The sequence below is a fragment of the Eumetopias jubatus genome, unplaced genomic scaffold, assembly GCF_037043125.1.
Source record: "Eumetopias jubatus isolate StellerSeaLion01/CBP00866 unplaced genomic scaffold, mEumJub1_p1.0 scaffold_9, whole genome shotgun sequence".
NCBI classification, from domain to species: domain Eukaryota; kingdom Metazoa; phylum Chordata; class Mammalia; order Carnivora; family Otariidae; genus Eumetopias; species Eumetopias jubatus.
The window spans coordinates 95,375,345-95,398,560 of NW_028274815.1; the positions used below are offsets into that span (position 1 = coordinate 95,375,345).

Below are 23,216 nucleotides of genomic sequence, written 5' to 3' on the forward strand. Positions count from 1 at the left end.
GAAATCCCAATAGTTCATTTTTGCCCTGGCTTCCTGTGCCTTTGGTGATGTTTCTAGGAAGAAGTTGCTGCGGCTGAGGTCGAAGAGGTTGCGACCTGTGTTCTCCTTTAGGATTTGGATGGACTCCTGTCTCATGTTTAGGTCTTTCAACCATTTGGAGTCTATTTTTGTGTGTGGTGTAAGGAAATGGTCCAGTTTCATTCTTCTGCAGGTGGCTGTCCAATTTTCCCAACACCATTTGTTGAAGAGACTGTCTTTTTTCCACTGGACATTCTTTCCTGCTTTCTCAAAGATGAGTTGACCATAGAGTTGAGGGTCCATTTCTGGGCTCTCTATTCTGTTCCATTGATCTATGTGTCTGTTTTTGTGCCAGTACCATACTGTCTTGATGATGACAGCTTTGTAATAGAGCTGGAAGTCCGGAATTGTGATGCCGCCAGCTTTGCTTTTCTTTTTCAACATTCCTCTGGCTATTCGGGGTCTCTTCTGGTTCCATACAAATTTTAGGATTATTTGTTCCATTTCTTTGAAAAAAGTGGATGGTATTTTGATGGGGATTGCATTGAATGTGTAGATTGCTCTAGGTGGCATTGACATCTTCACAATGTTGTTTCTTCCAATCCAAGAGCATGGAACGTTTTTCCATTTCTTTGTGTCTTCTTCAATTTCTTTCCTGAGTATTTTCTAGTTTTCTGAGTACAGATCCTTTGCCTCTTTGGTTAAATTTATTCCTAGGTATCTAATGGTTTTGGGTGCAATTGTGAATGGGATCGACTCCTTGATTTGTCTCTCTTCTGTCTTGTTGTTGGTGTATAGGAATGCCACTTGTTTCTGTGCATTGATTTTATATCCTGCTACTTGACTGAATTCCTGGATGAGTTCTAGCAGTTTTGGGGTGGAGTCTTTTGGGTTTTCCACATACAGTATCACATCATCTGCAAAGAGTGAGAGTTTGACTTCCTCCTTGCCGATTTGGATGCCTTTGATTTCTTTTTGTTGTCTGATTGCTGTGGCTAGGACTTCTAACACTACGTTGAATAGCAGTGGTGAGAGTGGACATCCATGCCGCGTTGCTGACCTTAGGGGAAAAGCTCTCAGCTTTTCCCCATTGAGAATGATATTCGCTGTAGGTTTTTCGTAGATGGCTTTTATGATATTGAGGTATGTACCCTCTATCCCTATACTCTGAAGAATTTTGATCAAGAAAGGATGCTGTAGTTTGTCAAATGCTTTTTCTGCATCTATTGAGAGGATCATATGATTCTTGTTCTTTCTTTTGGTAATGTATTGTATCACGTTGATTGATTTGCGGATGTTGAACCAGCCTTGCGGCCCAGGGATAAATCCCACTTGGTCGTGGTGAATAATCCTTTTAATGTACTGTTGGATCCTATTGGCTAGTATTTTGGTGAGAATTTTTGCATCCATGTTCATCAAGGATATTGGTCTGTAATTCTCCTTTTTGATGGGCTCTTTGTCTGGTTTTGGGATCAAAGTAATGGTGGCCTCATAAAATGAATTTGGAAGTTTTCCTTCCATTTCTATTTTTTGGAACAGTTTCAGGAGAATAGGTATTAATTCTTCTTTAAATGTCTGAGAGAATTCCCCTGGGAAGCCATCTGGCCCTGGGCTTTTGTTTCTTGGGAGATTTCTGATGACTGCTTCAATTTCCTTAGTGGTTATAGGTCTGTTCAGGTTTTCTATTTCTTCCTGGTTCAGTTTTGGTAGTTGATATATCTCTAGGAATGCACCCATTTCTTCCAGGTTATCTAATTTGCTGGCATAGAGTTGCTCGTAATATGTTCTTATAATTGTATTTCTTTGGTGTTGGTTGTGATCTCTCCTCTTTCATTCATGATTTTGTTGATTTGGGTCCTTTCTCTTTTCTTTTTGATCAGTCTGGCCAGGGGTTTATCAATCTTGTTAATTCTTTCAAAGAACCAGCTCCTAGTTTCGTTGATCTGTTCTACTGTTCTTTTGGTTTCTAGTTCATTGATTTCTGCTCTGATCTTTATGATTTCTCTTCTCCTGCTGGGTTTAGGCTTTATTTGCTGTTCTTTCTCCAGCTCCTTTAGGTGTAGGGTTAGGTTGTGTATTTGAGACCTTGCTTGTTTCTTGAGAAAGGTTTGTATTGCTAGATACTTTCCTCTCAGGACTGCCTTTGCTGTATCCCAAAGATTTTGGACAGTTGTGTTTTCATTTTCATTGGTTTCCATGAATTTTTTTAATTCTTCTTTAATTTCCTGGTTGACCCATTCATTCTTTAGTAGGATGCTCTTTAGCCTCCATGTATTTGAGTTCTTTCCAACTTTCCTCTTGTGATTGAGTTCTAGTTTCAAAGTATTGTGGTCTGAAAATATGCAGGGAATGATCCCAATCTTTTGGTACCGGTTGAGACCTGATTTGTGACCTAGGATGTGATCAATTCTGGAGAATGTTCCATGGGCACTAGAGAAGAATGTGTATTCCGTTGCTTTGGGATGGAATGTTCTGAATATGTCTGTGAAGTCCATTTGGTCCAGTGTGTCATTTAAAGTCTTTATTTCCTTGTTGATCTTTTGCTTAGATGATCTGTCCATTTCAGTCAGGGGGGTGTTAAAGTCCCCCACTATTATTGTATTGTTGTCAATGTGTTTCTTTGTTTTTGTTATTAATCGCCTTATATAATTGGCTGCTCCCATGTTCGGGGCATAGATATTTACAATTGTTAGATCTTCTTGTTGGATAGACCCTTTAAGTAGGATATAGTGTCCTTCCTCATCTCTTATTACAGTCTTTGTTTTAAAATCTAGTTTGTCTGATATAAGGATTGCCACCCCAGCTTTCTTTTGGTGTCCATTAGCATGGTAAATGGTTTTCCACCCCCTCACTTTCAATCTGGGGGTGTCTTTGGGTCTAAAATGAGTCTCTTGCAGACAGCATATGTATGGGTCTTGTTTTTTAATCCAAGCCTGTGTCTTTTGATTGGGGCATTTAGCCCATTTACATTCAGGGTAACTATTGAAAGGTATGAATTTAGTGCCATTGTATTGCCTGTAAGGTGACTGTTACTGTATGTTGTCTGTGTTCCTTTCTGATCTATGCTGCTTTTAGGCTCTCTCTTTGCTTAGAGGACCCCTTTCAATATTTCTTGGAGGGCTGGTTTCGTGTTTGCAAATTCCTTTAGTTTTTGTTTGTTCTGGAAGCTTTTTATCTCTCCTTCTATTTTCAATGACAGCCTAGCTGGATATAGTATTCTTGGCTGCATATTTTTCTCATTTAGTGCTCTGAAGATATCTTGCCAGTCCTTTCTGGCCTCCCAGGTCTCTGTGGATAGGTCTGTTGCCAATCTAATATTTTTACCATTGTAGGTTAAATATCTCTTCTCCCGAGCTGCTTTCAGGATTTTGTCTTTGTGTCTGAGACTCGTAAGTTTTACTATTAGATGTCAGGGTGTTGACCTATTTTTATTGATTTTGAGAGGGGTTCTCTGTGCCTCCTGGATTTTGATGCCTGTTTCCTTCCTCACATTAGGGAAGTTCTCTGCTATTATTTGCTCCAATATACCTTCTGCCCCTCTCTCTCTTTCTTCTTCTTCTGGGATCCCAATTATTCTAATGTTGTTTCGTCTTATCGAATCACTTATCTCTCGAATTCTGCCCTCGTGATCCTGTAGTTGTTTCTCCCTCTTTTTCTCAGCCTCTTTACTTTCCATCATTTGGTCTTCTATATCACTGATTCTCTCTTCTGCTTCATTTATCCTAGCATTTAGTGCCCCCATTTTTGATTGCACCTCATCAATAGCCTTTTTGATTTCGATTTGGTTAGATTTTAGTTCTTTTATTTCTCCAGAAGGGGTTTCTCTAATAACTTCCACGCTTTTTTCAAGCCCAGCTAGTATCTTTAAAGTCATGATTCTGAACTCTAGGTCCGACATCGTACTAATGTCCGTATTGAGTAGGTCCCTGGCTGACGGTACTACCTCTTGTTCGTTTTGCTGAGGTGATTTTTTTCGTCTTGTCATTTTGTCCAGAGGAGAATAGATGAATGAGAGAACAAAATGCTAACAGGTTTACAACGTCCCCAGGAAATATATTGTATACAAATCAGAAAAGACCTGAAACCAGGGGAAAAGAAAGGGAAAGAAAGAAAAAAGAAAGAGAAAAAAAAAGATAAAAACAAAAACAGAACAATACAAAAAAAAGCAGAATGTGATCAAATATGATCAGGCTAGTGCATAGATCAGTGCCACACACTAGATTTTGGGCGTATTTTGGTCTGTTAGAAAAAAGTGCCTCCTAAAATTTTAAAGGAAGAAAGACATATATGTACAAAATAAGGGTTGATACAATGAAGGGATAGAAGATGATTGTAAAGATGAAAATTATAAAAGATTTTATAAAAGGACTTGATAAGATAAGAAGTTGTTTGAAAAAGAAAGAAGATTTAAAAAAAAAAAGAAAAAAGGGAGAGAATGTGATCAGGCAGGAGACTAGAACAGAACCATACACTAGTGATTTAGGGTATATTTTTATCTGTTAGAAGAAACTGTATCTCAAAATTTTAAAGAGAGAACAACTTATATATGTATGCCAAAAATAAGGGTAACTACTATGAAGGGATAAAATATGACTCTAAAAATGAAAAATAAAAAATGTTTTTGTTTTTTTTTTAAAAGAGATTGATGAGATGTTGGTTGAAAAAGGGAAAAAGAAAAAGAAAAAAAAACAGTTAACAAAAATTAACTTTGATGAACTAATGAATCATGGTAAAAAAAAAAAAGCCATGAATTCTATGTGCAGTATTCCCCTAGCGCTGGAGTTCTCCCGTTCTCCTTGATCGGTAAACTTGGTCTTGGCTTGCTGGCTGTTCCTGCTGATCTTCTGGGGGAGGGGCCTGTTGCTGTGGTTTCCAAATGTCTTTGCCGGAGGCTGAATTGCCCCGCCCTTGTCGGTCCAGGCTAAGCATGCTGCTCGGGTTTGATCTCAGGAGCTTTTGTTCCCTGCAAGCTCTCCGTACAGCCTTGGAGGACCAGGGCAAAAATGGTGGCCTCCCAATCTCCATCTGGAGGAGCTGAGAACTCGGGGCCCCGCTCCTCAGTGCGCCCCCAGAGAAAAGCAGTCACTCCCTTGTCCCCGGTCTCCAGCCGCACTCCGTGCTCACCCGGCCTGTGACCGAGAGTTTGTATCTCTGGCACCCGACCCCGTGTGGAGTCTCCAAACCCAGCAGATCCCTGCGGTGCGTTCCCGCGCCGCTCCTCCCCGGGAAGGAAGGGGAGTCTCCCCGGATCTGCCGCCTGTTGGGTCCCTGCTGGAGGAGCAGTGGCCCGACTGGGCCGCGGATCACAGTTTATGGCAACCCCGAGCTGAGAACCCGCCCCTCGGCTCCGTCTCTGCAGCTGGCTTCCCAGCTCCGATACCTGGGAGCTCTGGCGCACTCAGGCTCCCCCGGTCTTTCTGTGACCCCAAGGGTCCTGAGACCCCACTGTCCCGTGAGGGTTCCACCCCCGCTTAGCCACTGGAGTGACGTCCCTCAGCGGAGCCGACTTCTAAAAGGTCCGATTTTGTGCTCCGCGGCTCTAGCACTTGCCAGAAGCGGCCGGCGGAGGCCCCTCCCCCGCCGTCTATCCTCCCGAATATCGCCTCGGATTCACTTCTCCGCACGTCCTACCTTCCAGTAAGTGGTCGCTTCTCTGTTCAGAGAGTTGTTGCTACTCTCCTCTTTGATCTCCTGTTGAGTTCGTAGGTGTTCAGACTGGTTTGATCCCTATTCAGCTGAATTCCTGAGACCAGACGAAATCTAGGTCTCCTACTCCTCCGCCATCTTGCTCCACCCCGACAAATTAGATTTTAAACCAAAGACTGTTATAAGAGATGAGGAAGGACACTATATCCTACTTAAAGGGTCTATCCAACAAGAAGATCTAACAATTGTAAATATTTATGCCCCTAACATGGGAGCAGCCAATTATATAAGGCAATTAATAACAAAAGCAAAGAAACACTTTGACAACAATACAATAATAGTGGGGGACTTTAACACCCCCCTCACTGAAATGGACAGATCATCTAAGCAAAAGATCAACAAGGAAATAAAGACTTGAAATGACACACTGGACCAAATGGACTTCCCAGACATATTGAGAACATTCCATTCCAAAGCAACAGAATACACATTCTTCTCTAGTGCCCATGGAACATTCTCCAGAATTGATCACATCCTAGGTCACAAATCAGGTCTCCACCGGTACCAAAAGATTGAGATCTTTCCCTGCATATTTTCAGACCACAATGCTTTGAAACTAGAACTCAATCACAAGAGGAAATTCGGAAAGAACTCAAATACATGGAGGCTAAAGAGCATCCTACTAAAGAATGAATGGGTCAACCAGGAAATTAAAGAAGAATTAAAAAAATTCATGGAAACCAATGAAAATGAAAACACACTGTTCAAAATCTTTGGGATGCAGCAAAGGCAGTCCTGAGAGGAAAGTATCTAGCAATACAAACCTTTCTCAAGAAACAAGCAAGGTCTCAAATACACAACCTAACCCTACACCTAAAGGAGCTAGAGAAAAAACAGCAAATAAAGCCTAAACCCAGCAGGAGAAGAGAAATCATAAAGATCAGAGCAGAAATCAATGAACTAGAAACCAAAAGAACAGTAGAACAGATCAACGAAACTAGGAGCTGGTTCTTTGAAAGAATTAACAAGATTGATAAACCCCTGGCCAGACTTATCAAAAAGAAAAGAGAAATGACCCAAATCAACAAAATCATGAATGAGAGAGGAGAGATCACAACCAACACCAACGAAATACAAACAAATATAAGAACATATTATGAGCAACTCTATGCCAGCAAATAAGATAACCTGGAAGAAATGGGTACATTCCTAGAGATGTATCATCTACCAAAATTGAACCAGTAAGAAATAGAACACCTGAACAGACCTATAACCACTAAGGAAATTGGCGCAGTCATCAAAAATCCCCCAACAAACAAAAGCCCAGGGCCAGATGGCTTCCCAGGGGAATTCTACCAAACATTTAAAGAAGAATTAATACCTATTCTCCTGAAACTGTTCCAATAAATAGAAATGGAAGGAAAACTTCCAAACTCATTTTATGAGGCCACCATTACCTTGATCCCAAAACCAGACAAAGACCCCATCAAAAAGGAGAATTACAGACCAATATCCTTGATGAACATGGATGCAAAAATTCTCACCAAAATATTAGTCAATAGGATCCAACAGTACATTAAAAGGATTATTCTCCATGACCAAGTGGGATTTATCCCTGGGCTGCAAGGTTGGTTCAACATTCACAAATCAATCAACGTGATACGATATATTAATAAAAGAAAGAACAAGAATCATATGATCCTCTCAGTAGATGCAGAGAAAGCATTTGACAAAGTACAGCATCCTTTCTTCATCAAAACTCTTCAGAGTATACGGATAGAGGGTACCTATCTCAATACCATAAAAGCCATCTATGAAAAACCTACAGTGAATATCATTCTCAATGGGGAAAAGCTGAGAGCTTTCCCCCTAAGGTCAGGAATGCAGCAGGGATGTCCACTATCACCACGGCTATTCAACATAGTATTAGAAGTTTTAGCCACAGCAATCAGACAACAAAAAGCAATCAAAGGCATCCAAATTGGCAAGGAGGAAGTCAAACTCTCACTCTTTGCAGATGGTATGATACTGTATGTGGAAAACCCAAAAGACTCCACCCCAAAACTGCTAGAACTCATCCAGGAATTCAGTAAAGTGGCAGGATATAAAATCAATGCACAGAAATCAGTGGCATTTCTATACACCAAGAAGACAGAAGAAAGAGAAATTAAGGAGTCGATCCCATTTACAATTGCACCCAAAACCATAAGATACCTAAGAATAAATCTAACCAAAGAGGCAAAGGATCTGTACTCAGAAAACTATAAAATACTCACGAAAGAAATTGAGGAAGACACAAAGAAATGGAAAAACGTTCCATGCTCATGGATTGGAAGAATAAACATTGTGAAGATGTCAATGCTACCTAGAGCAATCTACACATTCAATGCAATCCCCATCAAAATACCATCCACTTTTTTCAAAGAAATGGAACAAATAATCCTAAAATTTGTATGGAACCAGAAGAGACCCCGAATAGCCAGAGGAATGTTGAAAAAGAAAAGCAAAGCTGGCGGCATCACAATTCCGGACTTCCAGCTCTATTACAAAGCTGTCATCATCAAGACAGTATGGTACTGGCACAAAAACAGACACATAGATCAATGGAACAGAATAGAAAGCCCAGAAATGGACCCCTCAACTCTATGGTCAACTCATCTTTGAGAAAGCAGGAAAGAATGTCCAGTGGAAAAAAGACAGTCTCTTCAACAAATAGTGTTGGGAAAATTGGACAGCCACCTGCAGAAGAATGAAACTGGATCATTTCCTTACGCCACACACAAAAACACACTCAAAATGGTTGAAAGACCTAGATGTGAGACAGGAGTTCATCAAAATCCTAAAGGAGAACACAGGCAGCAACCTCTTCAACCTCAGCCACAGCAACTTCTTCTTAGATACATCGCCAAGGGCAAGGGAAGCAAGGGCAAAAATGAACTTTTGGGATTTCATCAAGATAAAAAGCTTTTGCACAGCTAAAGAAATAGTCAACAAAACCAAAAGACAACCGACAGAATGGGAGACAATATTTGCAAATGACATATCAGATAAAGGGCTAGTATCCAAAATCTATGAGGAACTTATCAAACTCAACACCCAAAGAACAAATAATCCAATCAAGAAATGGGCAGAAGACATGAGCAGATATTTTTCCAAAGAAGACATCCAAATGGCCAAGAGACACATGAAAAAGTGCTCAACATTGCTCAGCATCAGGGAAATCCAAATCAAAGTCTCAGTGAGATACCACCTCACACCTGTCAGAATGGCTAAAATTAACAAGTCAGGAAATGACAGATGTTGGCGGGGATTTGGAGAAAGGGGAACCCTCCTGCACTGTTGGTGGGAATGCAAGCTGGTGCAACCACTCTGGAAAACAGTATGGAGGTTCCTCAAACAGTTGAAAATAGAGCTACCATATGATCCAGCAATTGCACTACTTGGGTATTTACCACAAAGATACAAACGTAGGGATCCGAAGGGGTATGTGCACCCCGATGTTTATAGCAGCAATGTCCACTATAGCCAAAGTGTGGAAAGAGCCAAGATGTCCCTCGACAGATGAATGGATAAAGAAGAAGTGGTATATATACACAATGGAATATTATGCAGCCATCAAAAGGAATGAGATCTTGGCATTTGCAATGACATGGATGGAACTGGAGGGTGTTATGTTGAGTGAAATAAGTCAATCAGAAAAAGACATGTATCATATCACCTCGCTGATATTAGGAATTCTTAATCTCAGGAAACAAACTGAGGGTTGCTGGAGTGATGGGGGGTGAGAGGGAGGGGGGTGGCTGGCTGATAGACATTGGGGAGGGTATGTGCTATGTTGAGCGCTGTGAATTGTGCAAGACTGTTGAATCACAGATCTGTACCTCTGAAACAAATAATGCAATATATTTTAAGAAAAAAAAAGAAGATAGCAGGAGGGGAAGAATGAAGGTGGGGAAATCGGAGGGGGAGACGAACCATGAGAGATGATGGACTCTGAAAAACAAACTGAGGGTTCTAGAGGGGAGGGGGGTGGGAGGATGGGTTAGCCTCATGATGGGTATTAAAGAGGGCACGTTCTGCGTGGAGCACTGGGTGTTATGCACAAACAATGAATCATGGAACACTACCTTAAAAACTAATGATGTAATGTATGGTGATTAACATAACAATAAAAAATTAAAATTAAAAAAAGATTTTATTTATTTATTTGAGATAGATAGAGTGATCCAAGAGCATGAATGGGGGGAGGGGCAGAAGGAGAGGGACAAACAGATCCCCTGCTGAGCAGGGAGTCCACCATGGGGCTCAACCCCAGGACTCTGAGATCATGACCTGAGCCGAAGGCAGACACTTAACCCACTGAGCCACCCAGGTGCCCCTCTTTTTCTTTCTTAGTAACAGATTCCTGGTAAATACACCCAGCTGAAAAACTACATTTCCTAACTAGTGACCTAAGAGGTGGTCAAGAGATTTATAAGCAGGAGTCCTTGGGTGGGGCAATGGGAAAAATCATTTTGCTCTAGTCCTTCCTCCTTCTTGCTGATGGGATGGCTGGAGCCACAGCAGCTACCTCAGGATGCTGAGAATGGAAGCCACTTAGTAAAGATGGAAGAACAAAAGATTGAAGGGTCTGAGTTCCTGATGACATCAGGGAGCCACCTTACCAGACCTAGGTTGCTTTTTTCCAGATATTTTTAATGAGAGAAAGGAAGGAGGGAAGGGAGGGAGGGAGGGAGGAAGACATCCTAGAATTTCTGTGTTGTGAATATTTTTAAAAGCCAGCAAGTGTAATTCCTGGATCACATCTGTGAGAGAGGGAGGGCAGGGAGGGGAAAGGGAAAGGAAAGAGACAAAGAAAGAGAAAGAGGGAGAGAGGAGAGAGACAGGGGCAATGGCAAAGAACTCACAGTCTGGAGCCTGAGTGTAAACCCCAGTCTGTCACTTTGTCATCGTCTGACCCTAGACAAATAACCTCCACTTCACTGCACCTTGGCTCCCTCATCCATAAAATGGGGATGAAAGTGGCATGGATCTTACCTTTGGAGATTTACTGCAAGAACTGCATCACTTAACATGTGTGGCAGTCCCTCAACCTCTGTCAGGTGTTCTTACTGCCTTATAAGGGCCTGCTGTGCCATGCTCACTGTCTCCTGCGCAGGACAATCCCCCTTGGAGGGGACGCTGACTCTGGCTTTTTTGTTTGTTTGTTTGTTTGTTTTTAAGATTTTATTTACTTATTTGAGAGAGAGAGAGAGTGCACAGTGGGGGGATCAGCAGAGGGAAAGGGAGAAGCAGGCTCCCTGCAGGACCCTGGGATCATGACCTGAGCTGAAGGCAGACACTTAACTGACTGAGCCACACAGGACCCCAAAACCCTGACTCCTGGGAAGTTGTTTCATAGGATGAATAAGCACTGTATTCCCATTGCTTCTGGTGGTCTGTCTTCCATTGACTTCCCAGGGCCATGAGATAAAGTCTGATCTGTTTTCTGCATGTACACACCCTTCAAATATTTGAGAACAGCCATCCTGAAACTTCACCCCCATGGCTGAACATCTGGGGCGACTTAGAGTCTCTGGATGTGCTTTAGCTTGATTTTTCCCATCTTAAATGTGACTCCAAGAAACAAATACTCCAGCCACCTCTGCTTTTGTGACATATTCTTTGACATGATCATGTTCAGCATGTAATGAGCTCATCACCTCTGTATTGCTCTTGGGAATTGTACCCTTTGTCAACATTAATGCTTTTCTTTCTCAGTTAATTCTGCTTTGTTGGATACTAATCTTGCCACTGCTTCTGATAGCCATTTGAATTTGCATGGCACCTTTTGCTGGTGCACTCTTAACTATCATTTCATTTAGAAACTTTGGGTGTCATTTCATTTTGGCATTTCTTTGTATTTTGCATTTGGTGCAAACACAGAGCTTCGCTGTCATAACAGCACAGTGTAAAACCATGGCATTCACCATTGCAACTGTTGTCCTTCCTAATGCCATTCTGGTTTATACTTGTTGAAAGCACTGTGGCTGTTTCTTTGTTTTCTTCCCTGTGGTTACACGAATAACGTTTCCTCCTGTCCTATCTTCTTTGGGGTTGGGAAGGTGAATTTACTTGTGCTGTTCAAAAGCATTCATTGATCTTATTCCTTCTACATATAAGAGTCAAGACCCAAATATTACCTTTGGGTTTCCCCATTTATGGCATTTCTTACTTCTCCCTGGCCACCTCTCTCCCTATTTTCAAACAACTTGGTCTTGATTAGATTTAAATGAAGACTTGTGATTACTTGTTTTGCATTTATTCTCAGACTTACCGACAGACTTACAAACTTTTAAATTGTTTGGTGCTTGTCACTTATCTTTTTAAACTATGGTCAAGTCCTATCTTTTCCTTTCTGCTTCATTTATTTGGAGTACACATTAAAGAACGAGGAAGATCATTCTTCTGAGGCCTCACACATGAAACAACAGCTTTTTACCGTCTTCAAATAGGAGAGACTTAGGTGGGCATATAGTTATTGAATCACCACAGTTTCTTCAAAATTCTGTGTGTCTAATTTCATGTTCTTATGCCATTTCCTCCTGGAAAGGTAATTTGGGGGTGCCTGTCTTCTTTTTGTTCTATTTGTGGGGGAGGGTTAGTAATCTGTTATTTTTCTCTTGAAATTTGTGCATTTTTTCCCTACCATTCCCACAGAACCAAAATTCCATCAGAATATAACTGGCTGAGAAATTTTGTCTTTCATTTTGCCTGGAATGTGCCCAACTGGATAATATGGTGTTAGGTAAGGAAAATTTTCTTCTAGCATATCTTTACTGTCTCTATTCTGTTTGTCAGTGTGTCTTCTTTGGGAAAACCAGTGTTCTGTATGTGGCCTCCATGTTGATCACACGTTCTTGTCTCTTATGCCCTTTGCCCTCTGCCTCTGCCCTCTGGGGGAGCTTTGTGCTTTGTCTTCAGCCTCTAACACTGGACAGCAGCAGTGCCGTCTCTTGATAGGGATTTAATTTCAAGCCTTTCTTACCCATCTTCCTTTTCATCTAATAATTCTGTGGCCTTCTCAGCTCAGCTTCTGCTCTTCAGATGGCTCCAGTGCCCATTTCAGAGGCTGGCTGATCAAATTGTACTGAGGAGGATGAACAGTTCTTGCAGTGTGTGTGTGTGTGTGTGTGTGTGTATGAATCACGCATTTTGGAATATCGTCACGAGTGTGTTCTTTCTCTGATTTTTCCAAATGTGGTTCCCTTTCCCTCATTCCATGTTACACTTTTGTTCCTGGTGTCTCTTGCTATGCAACAAACTCACACCAAAACCGTGGCTTAAACAACCACCACCATTTTATTACTTTTCATGATTTTGTGGGCCAGAAATGTGGGTAGGGTTTGGCTGGGCAATTCCTTTCTTCCATCTGTTAACAACAGAAGTCACTTGGTGATATTCAGCTGGTGGAGGGTACAGGATGGCTTCACTCACGTGTCTGGTGCTTTGTCAGCAACGGCTGGAAGGCTGGGTTCCGCTGGAACTGTCAGCTGGAGAACCCATGCATGGCATGTCCAACATGGCCATCACAGGGTAGGCAGCTGGCCTTCTTCAGTGGCCTCTCAGGGCTCCAGGAGCCACTGTTGCCATGAACAAGGAGATCCTGCATGGCCCCTGACCAAGCCTCAGAAGTCACACCACATCACTTCCTTTGTACTCTTATCAGTCAAGACAGTCACAAGCCTGCCCAGATTCAAGGGAAGGAAATGTAGATCCCATCTCTTGGAATGTTATTTTTCCCCTTTAATCATCCCAAGCCCAGTGAGGTCTCTTCATGGTAAGCGCTGTTCTAGACACTGGGGAGTGCCTCTCAGGTCTTACATGGGAAGAGCCAAAGTGGTGTACACAGCTCTCTTTTTAGCTGTTTGTAGAAGACTCTCATGTTGGCCTGCACCGTTCTGGATGCCCTGCTCTTATTTACCCCATCAAGGACATAATTAGCCTCTGTGGAGACCACATCATATTGCTGACCCACATCAAGCTCAATGTAACTAACATCCCACCTTGCTCTGGTGGGATGTTCTTGCCCCACCTGCTGGCTTCTAGTGAGCATCACCCCTTTAAGAGCCCTTGCGAGTTAAAACATTTATAGTCTTCCTCTTGTTGAGAAGCCCCAAAACCAGGGATGGGGAGGCATCTCTCTGCCTCTCCATGGCTCTCCACGTGCCACAGAGAGTGGCCAAGGACCTCAGTGGTAAGCTATCCTAGAGCTTTGTGCATGAGCACCAGCATGTGCCCACCAACAAAAACAACCCAATCAGTAGGCAGGGTGAGGAGGGGAGTTAGAGGGTACTGAATATGAGCTAGATAAAGCTTCATCTTCCAAAATGGAAAGGTCATAGACATTGTCAGGAGTTGATAGATCAAAGACAAAACTTCTATAAACACATTATTTGGTGTTCTGGGGGTAACCACTGAGGAACTAACAATAGAAATGCCTCCAAGTGGTTGCCCCTCGAGAGAGGGCTTGGAAGGTAGAGACCAGCCTGCCTCACACACAGCCCCACAGCCCAATTTTATCTTTTACTTTGTGCATGGATTTTCTGATAAAAAATTAAATGATATGTATTTGGATATCAAAAATATTGCATAATATTTTAGAATGACTCATGCCATTTAAAGTTCTATTTAGAGGTTAAAGTTTGTAATGATATTTTATAGCAGGCTGTCTTCTTGCTTTGAATTTAAGATTTATTTTCATCATTAAATTTTTTCTTTTTAAATCACAAAATTGGGACAAAACCATGAGAGAGTTGAAGAGAAGGAGACAGGAAAATAAATAAGAACTGGAAGCCTTCCCCAGTGAATTCAGCAGCCTTTTTTGTATCACTCTATGTACCTTTAATTTTTATGTCCTTCTGAAAAAATTAAATTGGAACTCCCTTTATCACTTCTTCATTTCATTTTTCCCCTTGTAAAAAGGGCAAGAGCTTAACGTGCCACAGACTAAAGCTGCAGGGGCAGCTGGACACACATGGGCAGATGCCCGAGTCTCTGGACAGCTGGCGGGGTCTTCCACTCACATTTTCCAAAGTCCACGGTTCCAGGCAGCAGCTGGAACTCGGTGGGGCAGGTGGGGGTGGGGGGACAAGCTTAAGGGGTGTATGGTGTTTTCTCCTGGTTTAATGTTTAAAAAGAGGAATACTTAACTATCAAAATAAGGTATTCCTCCAGTTTGTGTTTATCCTTTAATCGGAAAAAAAAATCCTTTGCTACACTGTGGAAAGTGTATTTCTTTAGTAGCAGCAGTAGCGGTAGTGGTAGTGGTAGTGGTAGGTAGTGGTAGTAGAAGGAGGAGGATGAGAAAGAAAAGCAATCCCTCAGAGGCTGAACCATACTCAACGCGGCCCGCTCATGAGCAGGGCTGGCCTCACCTGGAAGCTTCTTAGAACTGCAGTGTATCAGGCGCTCCCCAGCCCCTGCTCAGTATCTGCATTTTAACGAGATAGATGCACAGGTGCTGTGGGTTGCGCATTATGGTTTGAGAAGTGCTGCTCTAAGGTACGGATGAGAGATTCTAGGTCAAGAAAATTCAAGTCCTGGTTTTTAGCCTTAGCTTAGAATCATCTGGGAGTTGGGTTTTTGTTTTGTTTTGTTTTGTTTTTAATGCTAATCATTGAGCTCCACCCCAGAATAATTAAAACAGAGCCTTGGGGGGGGGTGCTAGGCATGGGTAATTTCAAGTGTTCCAGCTGATGTCAACGTGTAGCCACGGCTCAGAACATTAAGTACGTAGTGCTGGGAGCTGCTCAGCTGTCTGTCCCCCATCGCACACTGCCTCCTCCTGGCTGGGCTCTGTGAAGAAAACCTGCACACGCTTCCCCTTGTCAAATCCACCGCCATTCACAAAATGGCCTAACCCAGTACCAGATAAAGCATGGCAGCGCCTGGGGTGGGGGCGGGTTGCTCCATACTTGTCAGAAACAGACCCACCGTGGCAAGGCCCCTCTAGGTTCCCGGGAGAAATGTAATTAAAAGACCCCATCTTGGAGTTACAAAGTCAATCTCCTTTCATCAAAGAAATGCCCTATTTTTGTGAACCACGTGAAACGCTACTGTGTGTTGCAAAGCGAGAATATTAAAATTTGCTTCCCTAAGACATTGAACAGCTTCTGTTGTCTCCAGCAATGCTCTCCTCAAATGTGGTTTGAGAATTTCATCCAAATGGAAGGCATGGTCACTGGGTAATCAATCAGTCACATTTCCTAGTTTTACAACTGAGAGACAAAATAAAATAAGGGTTGACAGAAGGTGCGCATGTTTGAAATACTTTCGCATGAGCCCGTCACCACCGCCAAATGTTAGCCTCTTGAGGCATAAATTAATTTACCACAAACGCATGCCGGGTTGTGTCTGGATTCTGCTCTGGTGAGCAGGAAGTGTTAGACTTTTGGACAACAGCTTCAAGAATGACATTTCTCCAACTTGCTGTGATTTTTACCCTTGAGTAGAATGTTTTTCTTGGAATGGATTTCCGGGAGGGGATCCGGACATAATTCTCTTCACGTGTGTGCAGGCCTCTCTGGCACTTTTATGACCAGAGTGGCAGCTGTCCCGGTGGGAAGGCTCGCTCCCAACCCTGAGGACGTGTGCCCCGCATCACACACGGGCCGTTAGCGTTAGTCCCTGAGATCTCACCTGGTACTGCTGCCCGGTGCAGAGGATGAGATGGTCGTACCGCACGATTTCCTTTTTAGAAAGCACCACGTGCTTGGCTGCTCGGTCTATGGCAATCATTCTACCCACCACCACGTTGACCCAGGAGCACAGTGACATCAACGCATAATCTTGGTCATGAAAACAGTGGCTACGGAGAGAAAAGCTCTGTCAGTGACATTTGAGCAGCTGACAGTGGGCATTAATTAGACATCTGGTGGGCTGGGTCAAGTCCCCTAGTGGTCCAAGTCTGTGCTCTTGCTGTGAGTTTACCAGGACCCCGGCTAGATACCGGGAAATTTTTCGTTATGAGACGCGTAGTCACAGATTGACATCTTCCCATTAAAACTAAATCGTTCCGCCTGGCATAGGTCAGTCTACAACAGGGAGGGCGTGTGTGTGCGTGCACGCCCGTGCATCTGTGTCTCTGTGAAATCATTAATATATACTTTTTCTTCTGCTTCTATTTCATGTAAGCTGACTTTAGCTGTTGAATTGTCATGTTGACCACAGACTCAGAGGGAATGAGGAAGAAGAAAGTGACATTGCTGAGGATTCCCAAAGGCAGGGGTCAAGGTCCTGAATACTGAGAACCCTTCATATTTGCTAATGTTTTTTTCAATAAATGACTCATTCTTAGAATTAGTGTATGGATTCATGCCAAAACAACTACACATTTTATTTAGAGATGTCAATTAGGGAATGACGTTTGCAGCGAGTATAGTCCCTGGAGACTTTTGGGATTCACTCTGTAGAGCAAAGGTGATTTGTGGGGAACTGGTACTTCTGCAAACAGTGGGTCCAGATGGATAGGTTTTCTTCTCTGGGTTCCATTTGAGTTTGAGCATTCTACTCTAATGTGAGCAGAGTGGGGTTTTGGTGGCTTTGGGTTTATTTAAATAAAGTTTTATGAGGGTTGTTTCCAGAATTTTCCAAAAGGTCTGACCTTATGAACATGACCTTTTATTGATCCTGTTCTAAAGACCCAGAGTATAGGGTGGCAGAATAGTACGTGTTTCATTTACTTTTTTAATGAATTTATTTATTTTAGAGAGAGGGTGAGAGGGGGAAGGGGCAGAGGGAGAGAGAAGAATCTCAAGCGGACTTCAAGTTGAGCATGGAGCCTGACATGGGGCTCGATCTCATGACCCTGAGATCATGACCTGAGTGGGATGCTTAACTGACTGGGCCACCCAGGCACCCCAACATGTTTCATTTAAATCTAGGCTTTGCTGTGCCATGGTCTGTGTCCCTGATTTGTCACCAATGAGAGTGGACCCTGGGGACTCTGCATGCCCTTTCAATACTTCAGTTTCTTGACCTCTTGACGTGAGGTAACTGCCCTTCTCACATGCTTTGACCATTGTACGGGATGAACATGAGAATGTTAAAGACGCTGTTTTGTCAAGTGGGATGCGTATGTGAAGGGTATTATTCTAAATAATATTAATGATGCATAATCCTGTTTACCCTCCTTGGAGGCAAACAGGATTGTGAAGTGGTAATGGGAGAACATTTTTTCTTTTTGATCCACACATGAGTCTGCTTTTACCACAAAAAAAGCATTCTCGTAATGGATGCACATTAGACCCCGTTATAAGGACCTGTGAAAGAGAAGGGGGCTCTGGGCTTTGTATCTCTCCATGAAACAACACTTAAAAACAAGAAAATTTCTTTTTAATAAGAAAAGAAAATCAGGGACTGACCTGTCATTAGATTATAATAGATAGTGGGATGAAATTCTCTTTTAAAAAACCATTTTGGTAGCTCAAAGGAAAACAGGAAACTTTGCTGATTTTACACATTCATAAGAGACCCACAAAGGACTGTCCTTATTTGCTACACCGTCTCTTCATAATAGGAATGGTACTGTCAGTCGTCCAAGATGAGGAAAAATTAAATATAGTTCGTTCACAGGGATTAGTCTTATGAAGGTTTGCTCAAAGATAAAAGTTCTCAGGGGAAATTTGGGGAAGGTTAAGACAGTGTTATTTTTAATGACAGCAGGACAGTAATATTGATAATGTCAGAATGCATATTTCAGAGTTAAAATCTGAAGCTCTGTCCAGTGGGAACTGGCACTAGGAATACTGGTTTTTTTAGGAACCTTCGGAAGCACTGAAGAATGTGGGGCGCTTGCTTTTACAGTCTGTTACTACACTGAGTGACATCTGTCAGTTTAAATTATCACTGTGTAGGTGACTACTGTTCATTCTGGGTCTTCCTTAATGTATCCATCAGGTAGGTGAAATTAGCCATTGGAGACTGTTGGTGATAGTTTTCCAGAATTATTTCCTAAGCAGAGTTAATGAGCATTAGGATTCTAATATGGCAGGGACTGTTTCACGGATTGGTGACAAGAGAAAGACCTCCACTAGAGTTCTCTGGAAGAAAGAGAAAGAACCAAAGAAGGAACGTCAATAAAACTTCATGTTTCTCAAGTGAGCTTGACCCTGACTCAAGACTAATGTGAAAGTTTGTCTTCATAGAACATTCTGGAAACAGGTAATAAGGAAAAAAAAACAGAATTGCAGGATGGGGAAATTTTTGGACGGGGACATATGTACAGAGTGGCCAGCTTGCCCCCACAGCCAGTGGTCAGAAGACTTAGGCCAAAGCTCTAGGTGCAAAATTACAAGCAAACTCCAGAGGAGCAATTACAAGCAGGGTGGAGACATGCACTTCATGAAATCAGAACCCTTCAGAACTGGAAAGAACTTTAGAGGCTTTCATAAAGGATTTACTGTGACACTCTGAAGAAGGAACATCACAATTAACGTTCGCTATTCAGGGTTGATTGTCCAATTAGTGGATTTCTCCAGTTTCTCCTCTCCTCCCACTGCCTTCCTTTCTGCTGTATCCTGGCATGTCATTAGCACCTCTACAAGAAACTGGCCTGGGGTGGGTGGGGGGATGTGGGGGAGACAAAAAAAATGGCTGTTCAAAAATTAATAACAAGAATAATCAAAACACTGGCTAGGGCAAAGTTGAAAATTTGTATTCAGACTGAGGAATTTAAATTATTAAATTTATGGATGTCAAGATATTAGTTATCCATGGCCAGAGATAATTTCCTTTATTGAGGTAGGAGGACCATTTGAAAGGCAACATCCTGTTTACATTTCAATTTGTGGCTTCTAAAAATCATGATAACATGAGTCTTCCACCCAGAGGCATCTGGCTGTGTTGTTTAGTCCCTGTCTATAACCTGATTGAGAGAACTTTTGCAGGTACTTTTGGATGCAACTTTCATCTGTTTGACATTATTTATTGAGTACCTGCTGTGTGCCAAGCACTGTCCCAGATGCTGGGGACACACTGTGAACAAGACAAAAAAAAAAAATCCCTTCCCTATAGTAAACTGTTTACTATAGTAAACTCTATAGAGTTTACATTATAGGTTAAGGATTCAGAATATAAAGAATAAACGTGATCTTAAAAGGCAAATTATAAAATATTTAGAAGAATTTCTGTAGCAAGAAAAAAACAAACCAGAGGAAGGAGGACTGGAGTGTGTTGGGTGTGTGAAAAGTTGAATTTAAGCCAAGACTCCAAGGTGGAGAACTGCCCACTGTGTTTCAGGAACATCAAGGAGACTATGGTGGCTAGAGTGGAGAAAACAAAGGTAACAGTGGTAAAAGACGAAGTCAAAGAAGTAAGCAGACAGGGATGGATTTTAGGTTGGAACATTCTAGAAGTTTCTGTGAGGATGGAAATATTCTGTAGCTGCGCTATCTGATATGGCAGCTACTAGCCACATGGAGCTGTCTGAGCACTCAAAATATAGCTAATGTAATTGAGGAGCTGAATTTTTAATCTCATTTAACTTTACTGAAGTTACATTTAAATAGCCCCGTGTGGCTAGTAGCCACCATATTGGACAGTGCTGTTCTAGGCTGTTCTGTAGTTGACACGATCTGATTCATATTTGTGTGGCATTGCTCTGGCTATTGTGTTGAGAATATGGAGAGGCAAGGACAGAAGCAGGACCACCAGGTGACTCTCCACCTAGCCACATGTGGGTCCCATGCAGAATCACACCAGCAGAAAGCCATATGCTAGCTGTTCTCTCCTGTAGCATACCTAACATGGGGGCTGACAGAAACCTTCATCAAGCTGACTGAACTGTTCTTCATGAGACGTTAATCAGCAAGACCAACATTTCCTGGGAATCATGTCATTTGGAAGACAGGCCATGATGGAAGGAGATGCACATGGGTTGATCCTCTACCCTTTTTCAGAACTGGCTGTTAGAGTAATTTTAACAAAAAAACTCCAGCAAAGTTGGCTTATCATACACTTTTCACAGTCAAAAAATCCTAAGCTCAAAGAAATGAAATCCCCTTCATAACAGGGGCATCCACCTGAACCAACACCTATCCGGCTCAAAACCCACGCCTTTTTTACTGCCCTGATGCTGTCCTTCAAGAAAAATAGAAGTTCAAAGTCTGATGAAAGTATTAGGTCAAAGTGAGCCTGGTTCTGCTGGCAAGGAGTTGCTGCCGTTTTTCTCATTGTTTGAAGATCTCTTCAACACGGATTCTAAAATGAACACCCTGAGAGGGAACAATTTCCTTCCTCCTCATTGGAAAAATTGGGACATTGTTTCTAGAGGCAGGGAGCCTAGTAATTCTTGTACCCATGCTTTGCTACAGGAAATTAAAATTAATGCAAGCTGTGTGATAATGAAATGGCATTTTCTAGAACAGATGTTGACAAATAGTGATTCTACTGGGATGCAAACAATGAAGCTTGCCCAGACTGGCAAGAAGGTCGTGGCAGATCAGCCCCGCATGACAAAGGGCCGGGGGTAGGGGTGTGAGACCCACACCCCAGTGAAGTGCCCTGTCTTTATCTCCCGACTCTGAACCTTGGGGGAGTCACCTGGTCTGATGCAAATATAGTCACCAAGTTTCTCTGCGCTGTGGTGTCACTCAGAAGCCAAGTGCAGGAGGTAGCTGTGTCAGCAGGTTGGAAGAGGGCAGACATCTCCCCACAAATACAAAATGGCAGCCCAACTCTACATTCCCTCATCAACAGATTTGTACTTATACGTTCTAAGTGAGTTTGAACTCCGGGAGAAAAGCCTGCCACCCTTCCCTTTCCAGTCTGAAATCTACTACAGTTGACTCTTGAACAACACGGGTTTGAACTGCGTGGGTCCACTTACACATGGATTATTTTTTTTTCCTCCATAAATACAGTACAGGGCTGTAAATGTATTTTCTCTTCCTTGTGATTTTCTTAATAACATTTTCTTTCTCTAGCTTACTTTAAGAATACAGTATATATTACATGTAACATACAAAATAATCGACTGCTTATGCTATCGGTAAGGCTTCTGGTCAACAGTAGGATATTACTGGTTAAGATTTAGGGGAGTCAAAAGTTGCATGCAGATTTTGGACTGCATGGGGGTCAGCGCCCCTATAACCCCTGTGTCGTTCAAGGGTCAACTGTATTGTCCACACAAATGAGGACATTTAGGCCTCAGAATGAAAAAGCAAATGGAATTCTTACTCGCTTGCTAAAAACTTCCTTTGTTCAGTGCCCAGAAGCTTTTTTCCAGGGAGTCCATGGGTTGAAATCAGGGTGAGATTACTAAACTTCAGGTGAGAGCTAAGGAGAGAGAAAAGAACACATAAAAAAGGAGGTAAAGCTGGACTTGGTGAATTATTATAATTCTATTTACCTTATTTCATGTGTCATCCAATTGTCCCACTTTTCTTTTCAGCAACTCTTTTTGCACAAACCTTCCAACAGAACCGACCATTTCAATGAAAGAAGGAAGATGGCTCTGGAGCAGCTGACTGCCGAAACTTCCCGAAGCTACAGTATTGTCATGCCAAGTACCATTTAATTTTTTAAAAATTTGCTTCTCCAAGTGAAGCAAAATAAAGCCCAACATTGGGAGGAGGGAGGAAAACTGAATATAAACTAATGCACAGTTCAAATTTCAGACTACTTCTAAGAATTGCTTGGGATCACAACCACCATAGCTGACACCTTCTGAATGCTTACCATCAAGTGCTTTGGGCATCCCTCATTTGGTCCTCGAAGCAGCAATACCATGAGGTCAGTAAAAATATCCCTATTTATTATGTGGAACTGAGGCAAAGTGATGTGCTCAAGACTATACAGCAGGAGAGTCTGAAGGCAGGGCATGAACCCAGGCTGTCTGGCTCCAGCATCTTCTCACCTAACCTCTGTCTCTGTTGTCCTGTAGACACCAAGCTATTGACAAGGATCCAAAGATCATCCAATCCCTGGTCAACATTAACTTTATTATTTTCATATATATATACATATATATATGGCACACCTTGCATTTACTACAAAAGATATATATATATGAAAATAATAAAATATATATATATATCAATTACTGAAATCAGATACTAAAATATCACCTAGGAGAAAATTCTAGAAGTTTGCTTTTAGAAGCAAAACTGCTTTATATTTGCATCAGATTTTCCAGGGCCCGAGACACGTTCATGGACATTATCATAGAGATTAATCTTCAAGGCAGTTTGTGCCAGAGGCAGGGGGCAGGTTGTTATTATCTGCATTTCATACAGAGGAAAATCAAGGTTGGAAATACCAGGTAATTTGTTCACGGTCCCGAAGCTCATGGGCAGCAGGACTGGAGGTGAGAGCCGTGTCTCTTCTGACCCCCAGCAGTACCCTCTGCACTCACCTAGCTGTCCTCTAACCAGTCCCGTGAGTGATGTTGGGTAGCACAACGCAAGCACGTAAGCAGAGGCTGCTAAAGGACTGACATGCTCAAGACTCACTCCATATTTCCCCTTATGTATTAAAATACTCTTGCCGCAAATTTGCCCTCCAGCTCAAGT

General features: G+C 42.3%; 1 protein-coding gene across 1 annotated transcript in view; it reads right to left on the reverse strand.

Annotated features, from left to right (window-relative positions):
• CFAP61 (cilia and flagella associated protein 61) overlaps positions 1–23,216 on the reverse strand; it is a 294,422-nt gene that overhangs the window by 100,887 nt on the left and 170,319 nt on the right. The window contains exons 18-19 of the mRNA XM_028123773.1: positions 21,883–21,981; positions 16,345–16,513 (exon numbers count right to left, since the gene is read on the reverse strand). Coding sequence (XP_027979574.1) covers positions 16,345–16,513; positions 21,883–21,981 — 268 coding nt within the window. The remainder of the gene's footprint in view (positions 1–16,344; positions 16,514–21,882; positions 21,982–23,216) is intronic.